This window comes from Lichenostomus cassidix, chromosome 3 (assembly GCF_008360975.1).
Source record: "Lichenostomus cassidix isolate B80296 chromosome 3, HeHo_3.0, whole genome shotgun sequence".
Lineage (NCBI taxonomy): Eukaryota > Metazoa > Chordata > Aves > Passeriformes > Meliphagidae > Lichenostomus > Lichenostomus cassidix.
Genome location: NC_139483.1, coordinates 78343141 through 78366601, shown reverse-complemented (window position 1 = coordinate 78366601; position 23461 = coordinate 78343141). Strand labels below are relative to the sequence as shown.

General features: G+C 40.7%; 1 protein-coding gene across 1 annotated transcript; it reads left to right on the top strand.

Moving 5' to 3' along the window:
* Positions 1–4226: 4226 nt before the first annotated feature.
* Positions 4227–22283, top strand: MRAP2 (melanocortin 2 receptor accessory protein 2). The gene is made up of 7 exons (XM_085056409.1): positions 4227–4543; positions 8623–8716; positions 9382–9540; positions 11904–12008; positions 12096–12245; positions 17207–17306; positions 21704–22283. Exons 5-7 carry the CDS (start codon positions 12119–12121, stop codon positions 22095–22097), a joined length of 621 nt encoding a protein of 206 aa, XP_084912535.1. The 5' UTR covers positions 4227–4543; positions 8623–8716; positions 9382–9540; positions 11904–12008; positions 12096–12118; the 3' UTR covers positions 22098–22283.
* Positions 22284–23461: the final 1178 nt, after the last annotated feature.

Below are 23461 nucleotides of genomic sequence, written 5' to 3'. Positions count from 1 at the left end.
GCAAGTGCTATGGGTGATTTATTCTTTCTTTTCAGATCTTAAGCTTTTATAGGAGGTGACTCCAAGTGTTGGGGGAGTTGGGACAATTATCCAGGAATATGATTACTGATATTTTCTGGCTGTCAGAGAAGCTGTTTGTATTAACCCCCCAGAGCAGAGGGATGAACTTATTCAAAGTCTAGCTATCACTCAGTACATTTAAGGGAACTAGGGTATATCTAAATAGTATAAATCAGTTTTTAAATTAGATTACAACCTTGACTCATAAAAATAATTGCAAGTTACATGTAATACCTGCACCACGTTCGGGTAACACAGTTAATCACATTAAAATGCAAATAAGAACATACCAGATGTGGTGCTGATTCTGATTTTAAACAGCTATTAGTGGCAAGGTGGCACAGTCATGAGCTTACTTGGCTTATTTTATTATATTGTTGAAAGGCATTTCAGAATATGGAGTTTGTAGAGAGGGGAACCCAGATTGCAGGTCACACACAAAGAAAAAGGGAGCATATGGTAGAAATTTATGATTCTGAAGAAGTTTCAAAGGGCAAAACTAGCAGTTAAGGACTTAACTACTGTTATAAAGTGGTTATGTTGGCTCTACACCCTACTGAAAAGAGGAATATGCAGGTCCATTAGAGAGGTGATATTCAGCTTTTGTGTGGCTGGTGCTGGAATAATGCCTAAGTTCTGATCTACCTTCATTCAAAAACTAAAATGGATTACTAAAAGGAAAATGGAGATGCAGTGTTCAAGGCTATGAACCTTACTCAAAGAATGCTAATTATAATTACCCAGTCACCATTAGAATATACCAAGAAACAACTCTCAAAAATGGTGCTACGAGCTTTAAACTCCATCAGGAAAGGAGACAGTATTTTCTGTATTTGAGTGTAAGAGCAGTGGAGGATGCTGCAGTGGAGGATGCTGCAGTGGAGGAAGGTGAATTCTCTACAGCTACTGTGGGCAAGGAGAGTGCCTCAGAAGCTCTTCCACTTGCACAACATGACATTTCCCCATAGTTTTTCCTGCAGCCTCAACTCAATAGTAATTCCATCTTAAAATTACCACATGTGAAAGTGATATAGCTACAAGATATGAACACAGTGGGTGAGTAATCCACTTTTTATTAGTTATTTATATCTATAGCTTTGCATCTAAACTGAAGGGGTGACTTCTGCTAAAATTCTCTTCACTTATGGATGTTTTAGTCTTAGCTTCTAATTTAATTTCATGTTGAAAGGTGTATGAAATGTGCTTTCCCCTAAAATATTATTTCTTTTAGAACATGTCAAATAGAGGAATTCTACAGAATTTGAAAGAAAATCAGAATCAGTTTTTGGCAACTTTGAACCCTGAATTTGTAAGTACAATTGTCTATCTACAACACTGGAAAGTCACCTTGGGCAGCTGGTTTGTTGATTTGCAATCTTGAGAAGTTTTTTTGAGAGTGTAGTACAGAAAAATGACAAAAATTCTGAAGTTTTTTCTTTATACCATTTCTATTAACATACAAATGCAACCATACAACTTTATTCTTGTAACATAGTCATAATTGTTGTAAGAGGGGCAGAAAAGCTCCTCTCTCTCTTTCTGTTTAAACCACAACAAATGTGTAAAGCATTAAAGGCTTTTACTCTGTAATAATGTTCTTTTCAAGACTGTGTTTCTGCTGTTGTTTTGTTGTTGTTTGTTTGTTGTCATTTCTAAATCAGCTGCAGTGAGAAGGGCTGTTTACTTTCCTTTGCTATTGCTTCTGGGTGTCTGCTTAACCCCAGGCAGCTGCTAACTACACACAAATCTAAAGCTTTGGCAAGTGAAAAGGACTGGTAGAATGAATTTCTGCAGAATTTGTGCTCCAATTGTAAATGCAATTTCTGGCTGTGTGTCACTAAACCCGGGGTGATGCTGCAGCTGCTGAGCCATAAGAGGGCAGCTGCTGCAGATGAGCTCCATCCCCAGTCTGGTCAATCACAATGTGAATGCCTGTGCTACCTCTCCTCTTCCCTCAGCTGAATTCCTTCGCGTTTTAAAAATTCCCACTGCTGTCCCTATTAAGAGGAAAAGACAGAAATGATGAGCATGAAGAGTCAGAAAACTAAATGACAGGAGGAATGGAAAAAACATTGTGCAGCACCCTTATCTACACTTGTGCACCTGCAGTTCCACATCTCATCAGGCAAGAATACTGTGTTTCTTCTGCTGCAATCTCAGCTGCATTGCTATTACTGAACAGTCATTAATTCTGCATTTTCACAAATAAGAAGTGTTAGAGACAAAATTTAGAATCTTGGTATAATGCTAAAATTTTGTTCATTAGTCTGTGGTTTGTTTTAGTTTGGCTTCTTTGGCATTTGGTATAAAAGCTCTAAAATCTTTTCTTAAAGATTTAAGGCTTCTTCCTTTTAGAGAGAATTTGAATGCAAATTTTCTTTTAAGGCTCAAAAAAATGAGCAAAAGCCTGAGTCATTCTGCCTTTTCAACAGCAGTGCAAATAGCAGTAGAGGGGAAGTTCTCCCCTTGCAATTGTGTTTATTCACATTTGTGATCACAGTCATGAACATGCATGAACATCAGTTCTATATTTTTGAGATGAAGATGACAGTATTGGTAGCTTTTACTGCCAGTGCTGGAGAGGGACAGTACTGTCCAAGATCCAGGCCCTGCCTATAAAGAAAGAGATGAAGACAGTGCCAACGTGTGTCAGAGCATTGGCAAAGATCCACTGTAACATTAGAGGGTGGGTATTGCAGCAGGCTGGTGGCTTTGTTGGATTGGTGGTGCCTCAGACTTTTTTCCTAGCACTGGATTGAAAAATGAAGCCATGCTGTTCCTTACAACACTTGATTGCCATGAAGACGATTAAAAGCCATGAAGATGGTGAAGAGCCTGGGCATGTGATGTATGAGAATTGACTAAGGGACCTGTGATTGCTTAGCCTAGAGAAGGCTCAGGATGGTCTTTCCAATGTGGATGAAGAACTGATGGTGGGAATAAAGCAGGTGGACTGGGATTGTTCTCAGTGGTGTCCAGTGTAGTCCTGTGACAGGACAAGAGGAAATGGACATGAATTGTAATAGCAGATACTTCCGTTAAACATAAGAAAATGGGGATTTTTTTTACTTGAGGGTGATCAGGGTGTCCCAGACAGGTTGTGGAGTCTCCATCCTTGGAGCTACTGAAGACCCAACTCATGTCCTGAACAATACACCCTAACCTAGCAGGCCTGGATGATCTCCAGATGCCCTACCAACCCCCAAAGAATCTGTCAGAGCAAGCTACAGATATCACATACTCCAAAATGTCTCCTTAAATTAAGAAACTACAGTTGATAGGTTTAGAAATCCATGGTTTACCTCATTGGTGTATATAAGCATCTAAAGGGGGTGCCAAGAGGATGAAGCCAGGCTCTTCAACATGCAGAAACTGATGGGCAGAAAGTCCCACCTGAACATGAAGAACTTCTTTTCTGTGCTGGTGACTGAGCACTGGAACAGATTGCTCAGAGAGATTGTGGAGTCTCCCTTACTGGAGATACTCAAGAACCCTGTGGATGCAATCCTGCGCACTGTGCTCTGGGATGACCCAGCTTTAACGGGGAGATTGGACCACTTGATCCACTGTGGTCCTTTCCAGCCTGACCCATTCTGTGATATGGTCCAAGAGGCCTGGAACAAATCCCTGTAGATTTAGGGCACTGCCTTTCACCTCCTGGCTGCTGAGACAGCACGTCTAAAACCTTCGCTACTTCCCACCAGGTCCCACTCACAGAGACTTGCTATGTGCAAGCACAGTGGTGCCTCCACCTCCGAGTGGGGACAAGCCATCCTTCTCCCTCCAAAACTGATGTTTCCCCTTGGGATGTGTGAGCTCCTGCCCGGCAAGCGACACGCAGGGTTACTCCCTGGTGCTGTGCCTGGAGCTCGCCGCTGCCGCTGCCGGCTCCGCGCCCTGCCCGCACCTGCGGCGGGATCGCTCCCTCCCCGCTGCCCATTGGAGCGGCAGCGTCACGCGGCCGATCCATGCCGCCCGCGCGGCTCGGGGCAGCTCCTGCTGCTGATTCATTGGCTCTGCCGGGGAGCGAGCCCTCTCCATTCCGCCCGACCGCTCCGTTCCTCCCGCAGCATCCCACCCGCAGCATCCCGCCCTACCTCTCCATTCCTCCCGCGGCATCCTTCTCGCTCCATCCCGCCAGCAGCGCTGGCTCGGCTCGGCTCGGCTCGCCGTGGCCAGGGCGTTCCGAGGGAGCTGCGCCTTTCTGCCGGGACGAAGCGGCGCTCCGGGATCTGGCCGGGCGGACGTGCCTGGCGCGGTAAGAGTAGCGAGGAGCCGGCGCTGCGGGGCTGGGGGTGAGCGAGCGGAGGGCAGAAAAGGACAGCCCTGCCCTGCCCTGCCGGCCGTGTCCCGTCCCGTCCTGTCCCTCCCCGCGGCGGTGCTCCCGGCTGGGCGGCGCGGGAAGCGCCTGGAGTTCAGCCTGCGGTAACAGGTGGCCGAGGCGGCTCGGAACAGAGACCAGGCGGCTCCCGCAAGCCTTAAGGTCTGAAGCGCTCCGCTAATTTTTCTTTTATTTTGAATAATAATAATAATAATAATAATAAATAACATACATGAGGTGGTATTGTTCATTTGGGTGCCGTGGAGAATGCCGGCTGCAGAAAAGCTCGTGTCTCCTCTCTGAATTTGTAACGGAGTGATTCCTTCTGTATTCCAAAGCAACACAGCTAAAAAGCGCTGACTGCTGAGCATTCGAATGAACTTAAAAATGTAACCAAAAAATGTTTGAGGGGAAAAAAAGAAAAGCAAGATAAGTTTGTTGTGTGTTTGTTGTGGGGTTTTTTTGCCTCCCGGTAACATCTGTCTTCCTTTGTGCTTTCAGACTGAAGGGATGAACCTCCCTTATCCATACAGGCTTAGATTACTTCTCCTGTTCTCATTCTTGCTTTCTTCCCTTTCTCCATGTGCTCTTCCCTAGTCTTTTGTTGATTCTCACATTTTCCCCCTGCCCTCATACTTTCCCCCCTTCCTTCTCCCTTAAACAGCCTGTTTTGAACAGTTGTCATCTCAGTGGTCTCTTCTTCTGGCCCCAGCCCCTGTTGACAGTGACTGGTATGTAAGTTCAGGTCCCTCTCCTGAGCTGTCTGCCTTTTTTTTTTTCTTTGCTGGAAATGATCACCTCAATGACAAGCTAGCAAAACTTCTCCCAGAGCAGTCCCTGTTCCCTGACATTTGCCTTTTCATCTGTCATATCAGCCTTGTTTGGCACTGAAAGCTGGACAGTGACTGGAACTGTAGACACACCACTAGTTTGGCAGTCCACCTGTGACAGGATAGGCGTAGCTTGTACAGAGGTGGGACAGCAGTGGCAGTGCTGCCTCAAACTGCTTCAACAGGGCTGGCTGGGCTGGATTGGAAAGAGCATTGAGGTACTTCTATTTCCAGGTGTGTTTCCCAGCCCATTGCTCTGGCTTGGAGTCACTCCTCCCTGTTTTGGTCTGTTCCTCCCATTTGAGTTCCCAGAGACTGTGTACACAGGGGTGCAGATTTATGTAATCATAAAGAGATGTTGTGGTTTCTGTGTAGAGATAATCAGGTAATAGTGTCAAATTCTGGTTGTTTTTCTTGTCCATTTGTGGCTTTCTACTCAGGTTCTTAATCAGAGAGTCAAGATAATTTTGACCACAGGAGTAAATGCCTGGAAAGATGCCAGGGCAATGGCAGAGCTCAATTGACTGAGGACAGCCTGGCTCCATTCTCGTTGAAAATAATGAGACATTATGGGTGTTTCAATCACAACCAAATATGTATAAACTTAATCAAGCTATTGCAAGAAATTTTACTTTTTTAAGGGGAAAAAACCCCCAGAATATTAAGAGCTGGACAAAGTAATTTACTGCCTACTCTTTCACTGATCATCCATGTACACTTTGTGATGGAAGAGGTTTTGAGTGAAGCACAGATGATACTCTTGCAGCTTGTTCAACAATTTAAATCAAATTTAAAATCTTAGAACCTGTAATAGCAGCTATTACTGGCAAAATTATATTACAAATCTTATTATTACAAAATTATATTACAAATAAATGAAGGCTTTATTCTGTGTACTCACTGCAATGGGCTGTGGTTGTACTGGTTTAGTGATGTTTTCTTGGCATCTAGTTACTTATTTGTAGCCTGTTGTAACACAGAGCCGTGGCAGGGACAAGAATGGGAAAATTCAAACGTGTGCCTGTGAGTTGTGTACTGCTGTCTGATCTACCTGAGGAGAAAGTTGTATTTGAGGCACTACAATAATTTGTTTGCTTCTTCAGCAGTGCTGGAGGGAAGACATAGATTTGAAGACAAGTGGAAAAGAAACCCAGTTCTTGTTTGAAACAATCACAGACCAGTTTGACTTTGAATGAACAGCTCCATTTCAAGCATTTGAGTGCTTAAAATTGTCAATGAACTGATGAAGGCAATATTTCTGCATTGTGTTGTAGGATAACCAGAAAAGTTAAGAAAATGTTTGTCATATAGGTGTGGAAATTTTAAGAACAGCTCTATAACTTTATTAGTTCTTGAGGAGATGTAATACATAATTCAAATCACAAAGCTCATGTATTATTTTGCATCTGAGAGATGATGACTTACAGACCCTGTGTGGATGAGAGCACAAGCTGAGAATTTTTCCACCATAGCAATGTCAAAACCCAGCTGTGAGATACCCAAGTGTGGTAGTAGCTCTGATAAATGATCTATCATACCTGTTTTGTTTGGTTTTATTTCATCCCTGCCAGCTGGTTTATCTTGCTCTGGCTTCAGCAGAGGCTGGGAACAGAATTATTTCTGCAGGAAGAGCCATTGAGAAGTGAAGAGGTGCTATGGGAAGTGTGCTGGGGCCTGTACTTCAGACCAGATGGATGCTGTGTGAAGATTATAGAATTATTTTGTAATGTTTGCTTAGTCCCTACTGTGGAGGCTGCTTTTTTTTTTTAATAGGTTCTTACATGATAGCACAAATTGAATGCCATATTCTGTTGGAGCCATTCCAGTTGACCTGCATTGAGCTGGTCAGTGAGTGGAGGGGGGAAGTTTTCCTTTCTCTCTGCTCAGAATAAGGCATTGGATTGACAGATTTCAGGGTTAGAAAGGAATTCAGAACATCCCCATGTCAGCACTGAGCTTTCTGTGAGAATAAAGCCAATAAAAATAAATATTTAATAAAACTTGCTTTACAGTTTAATCTTACCTCATTAGTAGCTATGCCAGGGTTCTTTCACTTCAGGGTTCTTTCACTTTCACTTTCTAGAACAAATCAGCCTGAGAGGTTAAAATTTTTTAGCAAGAATGGTTAAAATAGGCAATATTATAAATAGCTGAGGGAAAAGCAGCCTTTCTTTTGGAAAGTGTTAAACATACATATCTATACCATTGATGTAAGCATTTATAACATTATAGGACTGAAAACTCTCAGTACTTTGATGCTTACTGGTAGGACTTCTTCTAGTCTGGTTGGTCTTGAGGGAAGTTGGGTTTGCAGCTGCTGTACCTGCACGTCTAAGAAGAAGTTGTCTTTTAGTGGGGAGAGGATAATGGGCTCAGTACTGATTGTGTAGTCCTGCCCTAGATGCAGGAAATAAATGGAATTACGGCTAATCTTTATTTCTTTTAAATAATGCTGTCTCTTAAGACTATGTTCTGGCTGTAATATCTAAAGCTTTTGGTACTGGAGCTGAGCTAAGCTTCAGTGTGTTTTGGGATAAAGTCCCAGCAGCTCCCTACTAACTGTTCCATGTCCCTTTACTGTCAGTGCAGGACTGAAAGCTTTCAAAAGAGGAATACAGAGCTTCTGTGATACCATGTTCGGTATAATTCATCTGTCTTCCCAGACAAGGCTAATGAGTGGGCTTATGTAGTATTTGCTTTATTTAGTTTTAGAACCATACGGTTGTCAGTGAACTCCTAGTATAGTATGATTTCATATTAGTTTCTTGCTTAACTTCCAAGTGGCCCCTGCTGAGTTGGACTGCTAAGTGGGCATTAGTGCTTGCTTATATTAACATTGTCTGTAGGAAAATAGTTGGCAAATAGTTTTGGCCTTTGTTAAATTCTACTTTCAAGTCATAATGTCATCACTTTTTAACGAGGTACAAACAGTAGCTATGCAATTAGTATGAAAATTGTATATAATTATGTGGAGTTTGTGTGGGATGTGTAAGCAGTTTGTTGTTGGAGTCTACTTTACATTGCACAGTTATAAGGATAATAAAATGTATGTTATATGATGTGTAATATGGTAGTATGAGGCAATGATGTCTGTGACTGTAAACTCTCATCCTTAGTTCACAGGTTAAGCAGTGACTGAACCAGCTTTCTTCCTTTCCATTGTTACAAACTCCTTTTGTGATGAATCCAACATTATTCTTGTTACTTCAGTGCAACAGCTCACACAGACAACGCTGTTTGCGAGTATCAGTAATAAACATAACCACTGTTAACATTTCTTTTATCTTCAAAAAATGACCTAGGTATCAGAGTTGACATTTATTATTATTTTTTAATTGTAAAGTCAATTTTTAGATTTTTTTTTTGCTAAATTTAACTTTTTATTGCCTGCTTTCATCTCTTTTATTGCAGATGGCATTGGGTATTCCCCTGAAAAGACCACAGATTTGATCTCAAACCCTGCCCATTTGGGTATTGAGAATTAGCAAGAAGCAAGGACCATTAGGTGAAGTATTTTCTGCAGACTGCTTTCTTGTCTGTGCTTGGGAGTGGCACAGCTTGTTCAAAGCTCTGTGTGGTAGGGTTGTAGAAAGGTGGAGTCTGTATTGCTTTTCAGCTGATGCATTGCAGCAGAGTAAATAAGTTTGTGCTTGTTTTTTTTTCATTTGTTTTTTCTCTGTCTTCACCTCCTAGTCTTTGGGATGGAGTAAAAAGGAATGTGGGGGTGGCTCCCTTTTCCCTCTTGTAGAATATTGGTGCTGGTATGGGGTCTTAGGAGATATGGGAAGAGCCTGAGTTGTTAAATTCTCATAGCCAGCAACCTCTGGGTGAGTTGTACTGCCTAACTGATGGAGTTGATGCACCAGGGTGTAGTGCTAAGCTTTCTCAGGCTGGGCCTTCTCACAGTTTGAAATGTTCCTTCTTTTTTCCCCTGGCTCTTGACATCCTCAGAGTTTGCCAGGGGCCAATGTTTTGCTCATTTATTCTTTTGAAGACTGTGAAGTGCTCAGATTGTGTGGCACTAAGCAGACTAGAAGTAGGTGGAAAATAGATGTATTTTCTGATTGAAAATTCACCAAGCTCCTTGTGTCTACCATAGTGCTGATTTCTCTTGCTCCAGAAGCAAACAGGGCATGAACAATCCACATGGTTTTGTTTTTGTGCATGCAGGTCAGCTTCAGAGGTAGCTGTGGCTGGTTACAAGGACAGTTTCAGTCATGTGCAAAACCAGAGATGCCTTTGTGGCCCCGGTGGTGCTGTAATCCATGAAGTTGTGTTGCAGATATGGTGTGTGTTCAGTTTTGCTTTCACAGTGACTCATTTTGAAAGGTAAGTGGCTGAGAGCCTCAAGCAATGTATCAGTGATATCCAAATTGGAGCGAAGAGTTCATCTGCACAGTGTTTGAAGTCCTCCTGCTGCTGTTCAAGGGCATGGATTTTATGCAAACATAGCCCAGCAGCCAAACTGGCTTGCTCAGATGCCACTGGCAGCTATCAGGCCAGCTGAGTCCTTACAAACTTTCACACAGGTTACAAACAAGTTCTCATGAAGGTGTAATCCAACTCCAGGAGCTGCAGTTGGGTCATCACGGGGAATATCTGATAACATTTTTCTGCAGAGAGCAACCCAATGCTCCAGAAGAAGGCCCTCAACACTTGCTCTTTTTAGTTTCCAGGACACCGATCTGCCCAAATTTCTGGTTGGCGGCACTGAACATGGCTCTGCTTTGGGGTTTCTTGAATAATCAAAGTGAAGTTTTTTGTTGCTGGTCCTGACTTACTTGCTCCTGGAAGAAGAGAGCTGGAGGGGGAAAGCCTGTCTGCATCCATACACGTCAAAATCGATAGAGGGGCTTTCAGGTTTGCCTCAAAACACTGCTGTGCCTCCCAGAAAAACCCTCAGCAAAGTCAATTAGAGGAGCTCCCTGCAAAGCTTCAGAGCTGTGGGATGAATCATGGCTCTCCATGCCAGACAGAAAGGGTGTTTGAGTGCATCTCCTGGAGGAGTTCCCTCTTAGAAGCACTTACCTCTTGCCTGAATCCCTGCATGACCTGCTGCAGCCTGGCAAATCCACCTGACAGGCTGCTGCTATGCCAGCTCAGCCTGCCGTGCTCGTCCTCAGGAGGTGCAAGGTCTAAAGTCACTGCTTTCACTGTGCTGGTCCTTGTACCACCATGCTAGATGGCTTTTTAAGTAGAATAAAAGGTTTTCACATGTTTGAGGCTGAGTTTTTGGAGGTATTTGGACAAATACAAAGATATTTGGACAGACAAATGGAAGAAACAACATTTTTCAGATTCCAAATGGATTTCAGCTCTTTTTGCCATACTAAAAGGAGGGAGGTGACAATGGCAATTAGTGATGCAATATGAGGAATATTTTAATGAAAGGCTTCTCTGGAAAGCTATAAGAGAAAAACTGACCTTAAACAGGACTAATCAATGTTGTCAAGAGACATGTCATCAACAAAACATTGAGGAGAAGGGGGAAAAAAGATGTGGGAACCCTGTGTAGCACCATGTAGCCTTGGATCACAGCCACCAAATGAAACACAAAGTCTTGTATTAAACAACTGGCAGCTGAGATGGGAGTGAACTAGGACAGGGATCCTAGGGTTTTCTCTGTGCTACTTCCTTCTCCCAGAGGCAGCAGTTGCTTTAGTTGATTAAAAGTAAGAAAACCTCTGTCCAAAGCTTAATTAAACATTGTCTCTTTCTTTTGAGGAAATGGAAAAGCCAAGGAGGAACTTTACTGCCAACAGAGGCACTTTAAGTTAGACTTATATCTTTCTCTCTGTGGATTCTTAAAGGGTTGGAAGTACAATATGGGAAACATCCTCAGCCAGGAGCTGGGTTGTCCATTATAACCACGTTTTCTTCCTTCTCCTCTGTGCTTCAGGCTGTTTATTCATGCTGGAGCCTTTCTGAATGTCTAAGGGGAGGATAAGGGTAATGTGGTGAAGCATCTTATCCTGACCCAAGGATGGAGTTAGTCACTTCTCTCCCCAGCGCACCCCTTCACCTTTCCTGCTGTTAGGTTGCTCCTTGTGAAAGCTAAATTGGTTTGGGTTGCAAAATAAATCTATTTATTGTTTTAAAAGATTTATAACTTGCCAGTCAAGCTTTTTGTAGGTGTCTAAAGTTCTGAACATTGTAACTGAGTGTGAAGTCTACTTTTTCAGGCATACTATTTATTTAAAATTGCTTTGAGGTATTACTGCCAGAATTTGGTCATGGTAAAATAGTTGCAGAAAGAACTATTTTACAAATTTGAAATGCTGCTCATATTCCCTGGCTGAAAGTGTTTCTTATTTTGTGACTGATTTTTGTTCTTTATGTATGGCCCTCCTAGCACTTGAAGTCTTAGTTAGTTCTGCTGGGTTTTAATTGAATGCAAAATTACCCAAAGCTCAGCTTGCTTTCACAGAAAGTATTTTGGAATATGTTTCAAGCTGGATGTCCTGACTCCAGCGACTGCAGCAGACATTCTGTGCAGAGATGTGCTTTCCTTTGGTCTGCATAAAACTGTCTCATATTCTGAAAAAAATTACTCTGCAAAATGCAAGGCTCCAGTACAGAATGGTGGTAATGACTGAGATATCCATCAAGATAATTTTGTGCTGCTCAGTGCTGCTTTGCAGTTTTTGGTAATCTGTGAGGGAAATCACTCCTGTTTTATTTTCCTTCTGTAGTGGCAGATTGAGCCTGTTCATCAGCATAGAGAAATTTGGGTTGGAAAGGACCCCTGGTGGTCATCTGGTCCAGCCTCCTACTCAAGGCATGTGCAACTAGATCAGGTAACTTTTTCCCGATATCCCATTTGAATTTCCTGTTTCCCAATTCCTGCTAGAGGTAGTTTCTATTAACACATTTTCTATCCACAGGTCTGTGTTTATTGAGGTGCAAGATGTCTTCCCTCAGGCTGATCTCGAACAGAACCTCCCAGCAATCCTTGTCTAACTCTGATTACACCTGGGACTACGAGTACTATGAGTATGGACCAGTGTCATTTGAAGGCCTGAAGGCTCATAAGTGTAAGTTCAGTAGACACATACTTCATTGCAGCTGCGCTTCCTGTCTGTATGTTCCTGTTTTTCATTTGTGACTGAATGTTGTACAAAAACATCTCTCTCCTAATTCCTAAGATTCCCTGCAATTAGCAGTATCCCTCCATTTATTAGGTCATCATTATTGTTTATTATTCTGTGTCCTTTTGTTGACTGTTTTTCTTGTGCATGAGAGAAGCACGGATTTATTGCCTGTGGTAGAAATTTGTCAATACTGAGGAATATCTGACTGTCAGGAAAAGTTAACAGCAACAAATACAGATAAACTGCTCCTTCTGATGACTGTTTGGTAAGATCATTGTTGCTTTGTTTTTGTTTCTATTTGTTTCTATTTCTTTCTATTAATGGTAAAAAGGCAGTGGTGGTGAGCCTTACCTGTGTTACCTGCACTTGGTTTTCCTGACAGAAAATAAATTTTTGGTTTTTAAAAGGCTGAAAATAAGAGAAGAACTTTACCCCTCTGAACAAACTTACCATTGGTACTTTCTTTGTAAAAGGAGTGTGCTAAATTCAGGGTTTTAAGACTGGAGCTGTTTTACAGTAGAAGCAACAAATGGAGGATAAGGACCAGAAAGATGAAAAATATGGATTGGAATTGGGAGAAAATTTAACTAGGACAAGATAGTACAGCTGGACCAACATTTTTTTGAAAACTAGACAATGGATTTGACAATTTTTTTTTTAGAGGAGATGATGTGAGGGAAAACTAAAAAAGAGGGGGGAAAAAAAGTAACAAACCAATTCAATTACCTGGTGGGTCTTGCAAGCACTTTGCCAAAGAGAAAAAAACATCCTGTTTCTTTGTTTCTGAGCTGTGAAAGGGTTTGTTCCCCAGTCTTCAAAGTTTTGGGGAAGGGTCTCTATGCAGTGCTGCAGCACTGGTCCAGGATAGATTATGTAATTTCTGTCTCATTTGTCACGATGAGCATCCAGATTGGGAAAAAGTAGTGCCTGCAGTGGTAAACAGCAACCCAGAAAGGCTGATCTCCCCTGCCTCTACAGAGTCAGCAGGTTTTGGGGAGGCTCTGCAAGGGACAGAAGAAACTTGTTGAAGTTATTAACACTTCTGAAAAAAATAGAATAGAATTTGCCGCCCCCCTGCCCCCCAAAAGTCTGCTGATTACTGTCTGTATTTTTAAAAATGATAGGTACTTGAAAAATATTTCTTAGTTTTCATCATGTTTTTAATTTATCTTCCATTCTTCCACTTAATCAGAGGTCAAACCTGATTGCAGAGACTACTGGTTTCAAATATCAGCTGAAGTGTTATGTACATGCCTTCTTTTCAGCTCAGTGTCTCTAACAGCATGATGGGAGAAAAAGGTCTAAATTATATAAATGATAGTTGCCTCTGGATTGCAGAAGGCATAGCTGCAAATCAGATCTTGGATTGTGATTGCCATGCTGAGCATGGCAGCTGAGCTTCCCTGTCTGGCTGTGCTGTTGGTCGAGCAGAAGGTGCTGGACAGCTCTTAGAGAATAGGATAGAAAAGTAACAGCTGCTCTTCAGGTGGAGCTGGATGAAAGATGTCATTAGTAGTACTTGAATCAGTGATCTAGGAAACCCCTTCTAGTTGTGTTGGATTTTCTTTTGGTTCTGTTTGTTTCTTTGCTTGTTTTAACTGATAGATTAGAGTTGGCTCTGTTTAATTCAGTTTTATTGCATGCATTCCCCAGAGGGCAGAGTTTAATATAGTAAAGGAGCAGTCTGTGTTGTGTATGGGATGACAGTTCTTGACGTGGTGTGTTCTCATTCTGGTTGTTGCCAGCTGAGCTGACTGTTATGAAATGTGGAGACAATGTAATCAGATATGAACTTTTCTGAAACCCCAAGCTGGAGAGAGGGACAGGAGATTAAACAAGGGTTGTATGAGGAGGGAGACCTTGAAGACTTACAAAGAAGGGTCAATGAACACTTGAAACTTATGTTGAAGAGCTCAACAGGGAATGAACTCCAGTTTAGGTTAAATGGATTTAAATACAGAGGAATTCAGAAGCCTGTTTACTGAAAGCAGAGAAAAAATTATTCAAAGTGACCTGTGAGAAAAAGATTGAGAAAATAATCTACTATACAAAAATACTTTTCTTAAGAAAAAAAAAAAGATGTCACGGTGATGTTTCAAATGTATGACTAAAAAAGAAAAAAGGTAAAAAGTATATTCTGCTGGAGGAGAAGTGAAGGCAGGAACAAGAAATCAGAAAGCCTGGAAAAGCAGGAAAAATATGTTTTGTCCATTAAAGCTTTAGAAAGTAAGTAGACAAGGATAGCCAGGAAATATCTGTGACTGTTGGAGATAAGAACAAAATCACTTTTTGTGCCTTTGAAAACGAGGAAGCCTCAGTAATGTTAGTGAGAGGCAAAAACCAGAGGAATCATCGGGGGAGTTGAAATTGCTGTCAGGATGCTATGTGTCTGTATTATGAAGAAAAGGAAGGCTGAAACTGCAGCTTGAAAATGTTAAAGCATCCCATGACTATCCATTTGTAACTTTGGGCAGTATTATAAATGTCCCTCATGCTGTATTTTTTGAACAAAAGTTGGGTTATGTACTGTTAATTTTGAATAAGTATTTAGAATTTAGTAGGTTTGAATAATTTCCATTTAAGTGCATGAGATCTAAATGAAATATTGAAGAAAACTCAGGTCACCTGCTTGAATTTTAAACAAATTCAGATAATGTAATTTATACAGCAGAGGGTTGGAAGTGCATCAGGAGGCACAATAAAGCAAGGAAGATGTAGTGGTAGGCTCAGTAAATTTAGGAATCCTGTTGGGAGCAGGAACACCAAACCAACCACAAAACAGGCTTGTTATTCATCACACAGTGCTAGCAGGTGTGATTTTTGTGGGCAGTAGCAGTTTATCAGAGCCTTGATTTCCTTTTTTTCTTTTCTTTTTTTTTTTTTCCTTTTTGTTGAATTTTGCAGCTTGATTGATATAATCTGTGTGCATATTTTTTAGTCCTTGATTGCATTTTACATTCTGGTTATTAATGCAGTTGCGTATCACTCAAGCATGTCTGACTAATTGGAAGGTACTAGTAGCTATAAATGGTTAATTGGTACATTTTTTAAAGGGAGTATTTCTTTTTAGCTGAAATTTTCAGGTCCTGTGAAGTCCAGCAGGGTGAACTACTATTAGGAAGGTCAACCATAAGGTATATCTTGAATGACTGAATAGAGGCTGTACTTACAGAATGATTCTGAAAGTAATTTAGGGCACATAATACATGGACTTACAGAAATAAACTCGTAGCAGAATGCATTAAGCAGAAAGGGATATTAAAAACTCCTCCCCTGCTATCACAGAGACCTATACTCAAACCACACTCCGGTTACTTTACACAGGGTGTTGAGAGGGGAAGATATGGTATAGGAGAGATGGAATAAATATTGCAGTGGGAGACTTGAAACTTAACCTCCTTAGTTTACCTGAGAAAGGGATTAAGGAGAGGTTACATTGTGATAAAGTATTTTCCCAGGGAGAAAATCTCAAGTTGCAGAAGGCGATTTGACTTTGCGGGGAGAGAGCGAATGGTTTGAGTTGATTTCCAGTTCCCACATCTGCCTTTTACCATGGAAGAGATTTCACAGTGGGAGCATGATTAACAGCTGGGGTTAAGCACCAGGCAGGATAGCTAATTCCTTGGTTTTTTGGTGTCTTTAGTTGGTCCTGTAGGAAATTCAGCAGTACTGTGCTGTGCCTGCTGCACTGGGTCAGACAGATCATCATTACAGCCAGGGAGGATCTCTCGGGTTTGGTAGTGGCTGTGCAATGAGAGGTTAAGGGTAGAAAGGATTCCTGTCCTGACCAAGCCTTCCCTCTTGCATGTTGTTTGGATGTTAGTGCTTTTGGACTTCTGCAGTGGAAATTTTGAATACTTGCGTAAGCGAAGAATTACTAACTGAATATTAGGTGAAAAAATACCTGTGTGCTGATGTGTTCTGGACCAGGTCATATCATGTGTTTGGACTCTTTAACTTTGGTCCATGCTAATTGGTTGATTGTTGTCTGGAAATATGCTTGTCCCACTTGAACCTCTCTAAATCAAGTTCCTGGAAACTTTGAACTTCCCTCAGGAGCAACTCTGGGTCAGCGTTGAAGTTGTAGGTGGACATAGATTTGTTTTTAGTAGTACTGGCAAATTTTCCATGGTCCATTTGCTATAGATGAGAACAGTAGGTACATTTTATGCACACAGGCAAAAAGCCATGCTTTTCCCAATGACTGTTGTATTTAGTTATTGCATTGGTGTTTTCCTGTTGTCCAAATCTGTTGGGATCCTCTGACATTGTGTTGCAGTTTTCTGTACTCAAGTTGGAAACTCAAATTGAAAATTATTCAAAAGCATCTTGTATCTGTTGGATATTGATGTTTGTTGAAGTAGCAAATAGTTTAATCTGCGGTTCTGTTTATTGCAGAACCCTCTGTCTTGCCACTAAAATGTCTTCCTAAACATATTGTGTCAAAGAAATCCATTTTAATCCAGAATGGATCTGGGGCAGAAATAATTTAAAATGTCACGAGTTCAGTTCTACAGAGACAGAAGATTTTGCATAAGATCAAATAATTCTCTCTTCCTAGTTCTAGCACTGAAGTTGTTTCCAAAGCATTGCCTGGAAATGGACCTGGCATCACATAGGGATCTCCTCTTATTTTACTAAGAGAATTTTGAGCCTCTTCCATCTTTTTTCTACTGTCTGGTTTGTCTAGATATCAGTAAAATGTGGTCTAGAAATGAGATTTTCAATGGCAGCTTTCTGTTTAAAAATAAATAGAGATTAATGTGATTATCCTTTCTCTTTGTCACCCAGAGATCAGCTGCAAATTGTTTTGGGTTTGCACTCATGCTGCATGTGGAAGGCAGCTTTTTGCAAGTGCAGGTAAAATATTGATCATCTTGTTTTCTCTTCTTTTCCCCCACCAGATTCCATTGTGATTGGGTTCTGGGTTGGTCTTGCAGTTTTTGTCATCTTCATGTTTTTTGTCCTGACCCTGCTGACGAAGACAGGAGCACCACATCAAGAGTGAGTCTGAAAATGGGAATGAAAAATCCAGCCTGCTAAGTGGGATATCTGGGCTCTTGCAGCTCCCAAACAAGCAGTGACAGTGCTGACACCATAATGTCTTGTTCTAGTCTGTTCCTATGAAACAGTGCAGTCTGTCTTCATTTCAAGTAATTTTAGCACTTTCACTCTAAAAGAATGTTTTGGGTAGGCTGCCAAGCAGGTGCCTTAGATTACTGTTTTGCAAACAGGTGGGATGGTTCTAAGTAGGCTCAAGTTTTCATGGAGTCAAAGTGTGAAAATCAACAGAGTATATACAAATAAAATGCAATGCACATGTTGAATTAAGGAAGCTGAAGCCTGGCTGGTTTCCTCATGTTTGTGAGTTCAAGTCCAAAAGATAGTATGGAGTAGTATTTACAAAATCTTCTCTTAACCCCCAAGGTCTCAGTATCTTAGTTTCTGCTGAGAAATTGTAATAGATGCTGAAGTACAGATCAGCTTGACATTTCTTTAAATCCAGGGTCCCTTGAAAGTCATCTTTTTTTTTATTCTTTCTGGCTGATAAGTATGTGCAGGCCATGCCTTGCCTCAATGATTTATCTGCATTTGCACAGGATGCAGGCTGTCAGTGTCTCTTCCTCGGAGAAAGTTTGAACTCGCATCTCCTCTCAGGCTAGTGTGCCATAAAGTGGAAATAAAAAGCCTCTCTGGAGCATGAGATTGCTTGCAGGCAGGTAGCAGTGATGAGAAGCTGATTGTAAAAGGCAATTGCTGGTGCTTATCGCTTTCTAAAGCAGCCTGCCTCTGCCTGCTGGAGCTCCTTTGCTATTTAATCACATGTAAACTGGCTCTAAACTCTGTGTAATAGCACATCCCTAGAGACAGGGCCACATCAGAGAGGGCAGATGTATGTTGTGAGCCTCTTCAGTGCTCCCAAAGGTTTGCTCCTGTGAGAAGGGAATAGAGGCAGAAGAATTCAGCTTACCAGAACTGACTTGCTGGTATTTTTCTTCCCCATACAGACTGCATACAGGCTATTATGAAGTAGCCAGACAGTGCTTCCAAATAGATTTAAAATCCTTGTAATTGCTGGTGTGCTGCCTCTTTGTGAAAAAGATCTAATTCATTAGCTGAGCATGAGTCAGTATCCCATGTGGATAATTTGAGAGGGGGAAAAATGATGAAGTCAAAAAACACATACATAGAGAGAATTTAATATGGATATTTGTTTAAAATTTTTACACTTGTAAAAATTTACTTGCAGTAGCAGAGGCCTGGTTGATATCTCCCACTTTTTTCTGCTTTTAAAATAAATTTTCTTGGAACAGTTGCCTAGAGAGTGTGTGAAATGTCCACCTTTGGTCAACTTCCACATCCAGATAACGTGATCTGAATTCAGACTTACCCTTGCCTTGATCATTAGGCTTGAGACCTCCAGAAGTCCCTTTGGTTCTAAACATTTACATAATTTTTCTTCAGTTGCTGAAGCAAGACCAATTATTCCTTTCTGTATTTGTTATAAACCTCATTGCAGCTTTGGGACCTGTGTGCCTGGATGTTTGCCTACTTGCTATGTGTGCTGAGGTGGCACCTTTAACAAATTTGAGCACTATTTTTTTTACATTTGATAACCAAATGTGCATGGTACTGAACATGGATCCTCCAAGAATACCCTAAGTGCAGTGAATATATTTGTGTCCTCTTATTTTTGATACATGTATATAAAAACTGGAGAACAGCTTCCTGCAAAACCAGAGCAGACTGTTTTTATTTTGCCTGCATCTTCTATTTTTATGCCTGACTGGACTCTTCATGACTCGGCCTTTCATTAGTGGGCTGTCTTGAGCCCTCCTTTAGAAATAGATGTTAATGGGATTCCTAGGCCTTGGGAGAAAGCCGGCTTGATTGATGGATGAAATCTCTGACTTCAGTAAGGCTATTTGGCTGTTCTTTAAAGTGCCATTACTGTGCGAGATTAGGCGTAACTGGGCTCAGATGGATGGATCCTAAGTAGGATACTCTGATTTTTTTTTTCTAGTAGTATACTTTTTTTGGCTCAATATAAAGGGGCCTGATACGATGTACTTTTCAAAATTACAGAAGATGTTCAAAATTAGGTACATTCTCAGACCAGAAGGGTCAGGATATGGATAAGCAGAGGCTGAAATTTAATCAGTTTTGGACATTATGTCTGCTGTATTTCTCTTTCATTTGCTTGCATATGTGCAGAACATTAGCTTGTGCAACCGATTGTTGGCAATCTCTGAATTTCTGCCTGGAAAATGCTCTCATTCATCATTCAGGAGAGGAAAGCATACTGTATTTTTTTCTGCATTTGAAAATGTCCTTAAAAGTGCTTTTCTGCAACAAATGTAAGTGTTCATGCAACCTATCTGTGCACAATACTTGCTGATGTAGTCTTAAAGCAGTAAACACTAAATAGCTGATTTTATTTTTTTTAAGAAACCAGGTCATTTTGGTTACATACAACTGGGATTTTTGAGGCTGCTTTTCTTGAGTGTTCTGAAAAGATATCTGCTGAGGTGTTCTTGCATATTTTAATGTGCAAGACTATGAAAGTTTCTAGTCTAGTTTTAAAAAAAAAGTAATAAAATTCCTCTCCAAAACAGAAAGATGGTTGTTTGTGAATTTCAGAATCCAAAAATATCACTGTATATCAGGTCATGTGTTCCCTGTTCATGAACACAGGATTATGCTTCATCGGATGTCCTCAGCATTCCAGGCCATCGTAAAATTTATTTGCGTCTTCTATTTTTCCATTAAGATTAGGTTGCCACTGCCAGTCCTGCCAGTGCCTCTCTGCATGGTCAGCCTTTGCTCCTTCACACCTTACTGGATTATGAAGTACTTGTCACACCTATGAAGTAATTTTACTCCTCTAAAGATGCATTTTAAGCTTTCTTCCACAGTCACTTCTTCCTGGGCTAACAGTGCTTGTTCTTCTTTCTGTGCTCATTTGCCACTGCCTGTGTCACAACACTACCTAGAAACTCTTGAGACAGATTTGCAAAACTATATACAAGATTTACACTCAGAGTGGTGCTTTTTATTGCTTTATAAATACAAAAATGCCAGTTGCCAGTTCAGAATTATTCCAGGCTGTTTGCCCCCTGCTCTGTATACAGCAGATTATTACTTACTGGTCAGTCTTACATCAGTTTAAATGTTATTCTTCTACATGGTTAACTTTGAAATGCAGAATGAGCCAATACAGTTTTGTCAAACTAGAGAACTGCTTTGATTTGAAGGCTAGTGGATGTGATTTTGTTAGGACAGAATTCTCCTGTCATGTAATGGAAGTAAATTAGCATTTGAGAAGCAGGAATCTTTAACTGTGCCTGAAAGACTAATGGCAGGTATCCTATGAACTTGAAAGTTTTAGTGGGTAGATTTCTGATAGTGTTATCTGAGGCTTTCAGAAGCTTGTAGGCATTTATGTCCTACTTCGGGCTCGAGGAAGTTAAATTACACTGAAAAGCTTTAAAGTGCTGGGTGGACCTTTAGGTGTCCAATTGTCTGACTCCAGTGCCATTTGCTACATTTTCAGATGTAAACAGTGTGGTTTATTAATTCTCAACAAAATTCATATCCTGAGAACATGTGTAAATTTTCATTGCTCAGCCTCTGAATACCTCTACAGCCTTTCAGATGCAAATAACTTGCATTTTGTGATGATAGTACATAAATTCAGCCTGACAAAGAATGGATCTGTAGAACTTTCATCTAGCTTGAGCTTCTCTCACCCCCAGCTGTTCCTGGCTCCTACACAAGTCCATGCAGATTTGTGCTGGTTTGAGATAAGATTTATATAGAAAACAGACAAAAAAAAAAGTTAAACTATCCTTCCTGGTCTGCCTGGATTGTTAAGACTGACAGTCTTTAACACAGTCTTTACTTCCAACTCTCCTAATATGGAAATCCAAATGTCACTGATTGAAGTCAGTGGAAAAAAATTGTTTGATGTTTGGACAACCAAGCATTCAATACCCTTAGTGAAAGCAGAGCTGCCTGTGCCTCAAAATTTTATCTATCAAGGATTTTTCCCAAACTGTTCTTATAAGCTATTTAAAAAAAAATTGTTACTACTTGATACTACTTGAAATCAAGATTGTTTCTAGACTCATTCAGCGAGGTGATTATTATAGTATATTGGTTACCAGAAGTGCCATTTAAGAGTGCTGACATTAACTTATTACCATGGAAAATTATCATGACAAATGGTAAAATTGCTTCAGCAGAAAATAATAAATAGTACTGGCTTTAAAATTCTGTGAAAGATAAACAGTAGGGTTTCCTTTTCTCCTGATCATAATGATTGCTGAAACCAAACTTGTTGATAAGAACTCAAACAGTTCAACTTTTGTGTTTACTGTATTTTTCTTTTTCCTCCATAGCCATGCAGAACCTTCTGAAAAAAGATTTCGCATGAACAGTTTTGTGGCAGATTTTGGAAGACCTTTGGAGTCTGAGAGAGTCTTTTCTCATCAAATGGCTGAAGAATCCCAGTCACTTTTCCATTTCTGTATTAATGAAGTGGACCATATGAACAAAGTAAAAGAGAGTAAGAAAGGTCCAAGCCTGGAGAGCAATGTCCACTTCCAGGAGGCTCCCAGAAGCAGTAGAATGTTTGAGGAAGACCTACATTGTCTTACAAAATTTAACATTCCTAACTTTGTAAACAGTGAGCAGAACTCTTCATTAGGTGAGGATGATCTCCTCATCTCTGAGCCACCAATCATTTTAGAAAGCAAACTAGTTATGCAATCTTCCCATCGGATCCTTGATTGAAAAATCTTTTCATTTAAGGTAAACGTTCCCATTATTGTCCAGTTTGAAGACTTTCTTGGCCTCCTGCTCTTTTGACAGAAGGTATTTCAGACCTGTGCTTTTATTGCATGTAAGACTGGCTGTACTGATAGAACTGTTTAGACAAGAAGTAACACACTGAATGCTCTATTCTGATGCCTTCTGTGGTCCAAAACTTTTGCCCAGCATTATTTTTGCTTTTTGATTGTTTTTGTTTGTTTCTTTCTTGTTTGGTTCTTCATTTTTAAATGACTGCTTATGACCAGCTTCTGAAGGATAATAATTGTCAAGGACTGTGAAGGCTGGAGCCTGGCATTGGAAGGTGTATGAAACTTCCTTGGCCAAGAAAAATGTAAATCTCAAAGTAAGATTGAAGAAAGTAATAAACAGCCCATGGGGAAGTTCTGTAGTTTCTGCCAGTCCCAATAAGGATGCCTGAAGCTGAGCAGCACAGTAAATATCTGCTTGGGATTAACTCTGATTCCTAACTGCTTTTCAGTGCAAGTTAACCCTGATTTACAAAGCTTCCAGAGGGAATACCTTGCAAATTCTTTGGTTACAGTGTTTACAAAATGCTGTCATCACCCGCTGCTGAGTAAAAGTAAATTGGTGCTTGTAATTACACTTCAGAGAAACACCCCAGCAGCTGCCCAGTGATGATACGGAATTAGTATTCTACACACAAACACAAACTTGTGATTTGACTCTTTACCTCTTTCTTTTTTTTCGTTGCTGATGTGAACTTCCAGTTCAATATATATAGGATTCAGTAGCTAAATCACAGGAAATAATTTTCTTTTGCCAATAAAGTTACTACATGCAAATGGTGGTGGTATGTTAAGCTGGTGTTATGTGTTGCTTATAGGCTGAACTTTCCTATGCTTTTTGGCTTAACAAATGGTAATTTCTTTAGTCATTGGCCAGTGAAGTGCTAGCAGGCTTTGAGTGGTTGAGAGGATCAACTCCAAAAGTGTAGCTATGATCTGCTTGTTCCACCTTCTTTTTGTGCTCAGTTGGGATAGTGTTGCAACCCCAGCTGTTCTCTCAGAAAAAGATTTGAGAATACTTAAAATTTTATTTCTGCTTTCTTCAAAAGATGGTAACTAATGTCTGAATGGTTTTAGGGCTAACACATAGAATGCAGAGGTACCAGGTTCAAATCCTTGGCTGGATTTGGAGTATGCGCTGAAGAAGTTCTTAATTGAAATGAAAATAATGGTTTCCTGTGCCTAACTGGGTTTTCTTGAAATCAATGGGCTTTGTATGCAACACATCTGCGTTGGAGGTTAGAGACCTGCTGATACCACTTAAATGCTGATTAATTCATCCCTTCACCTCACAAACAG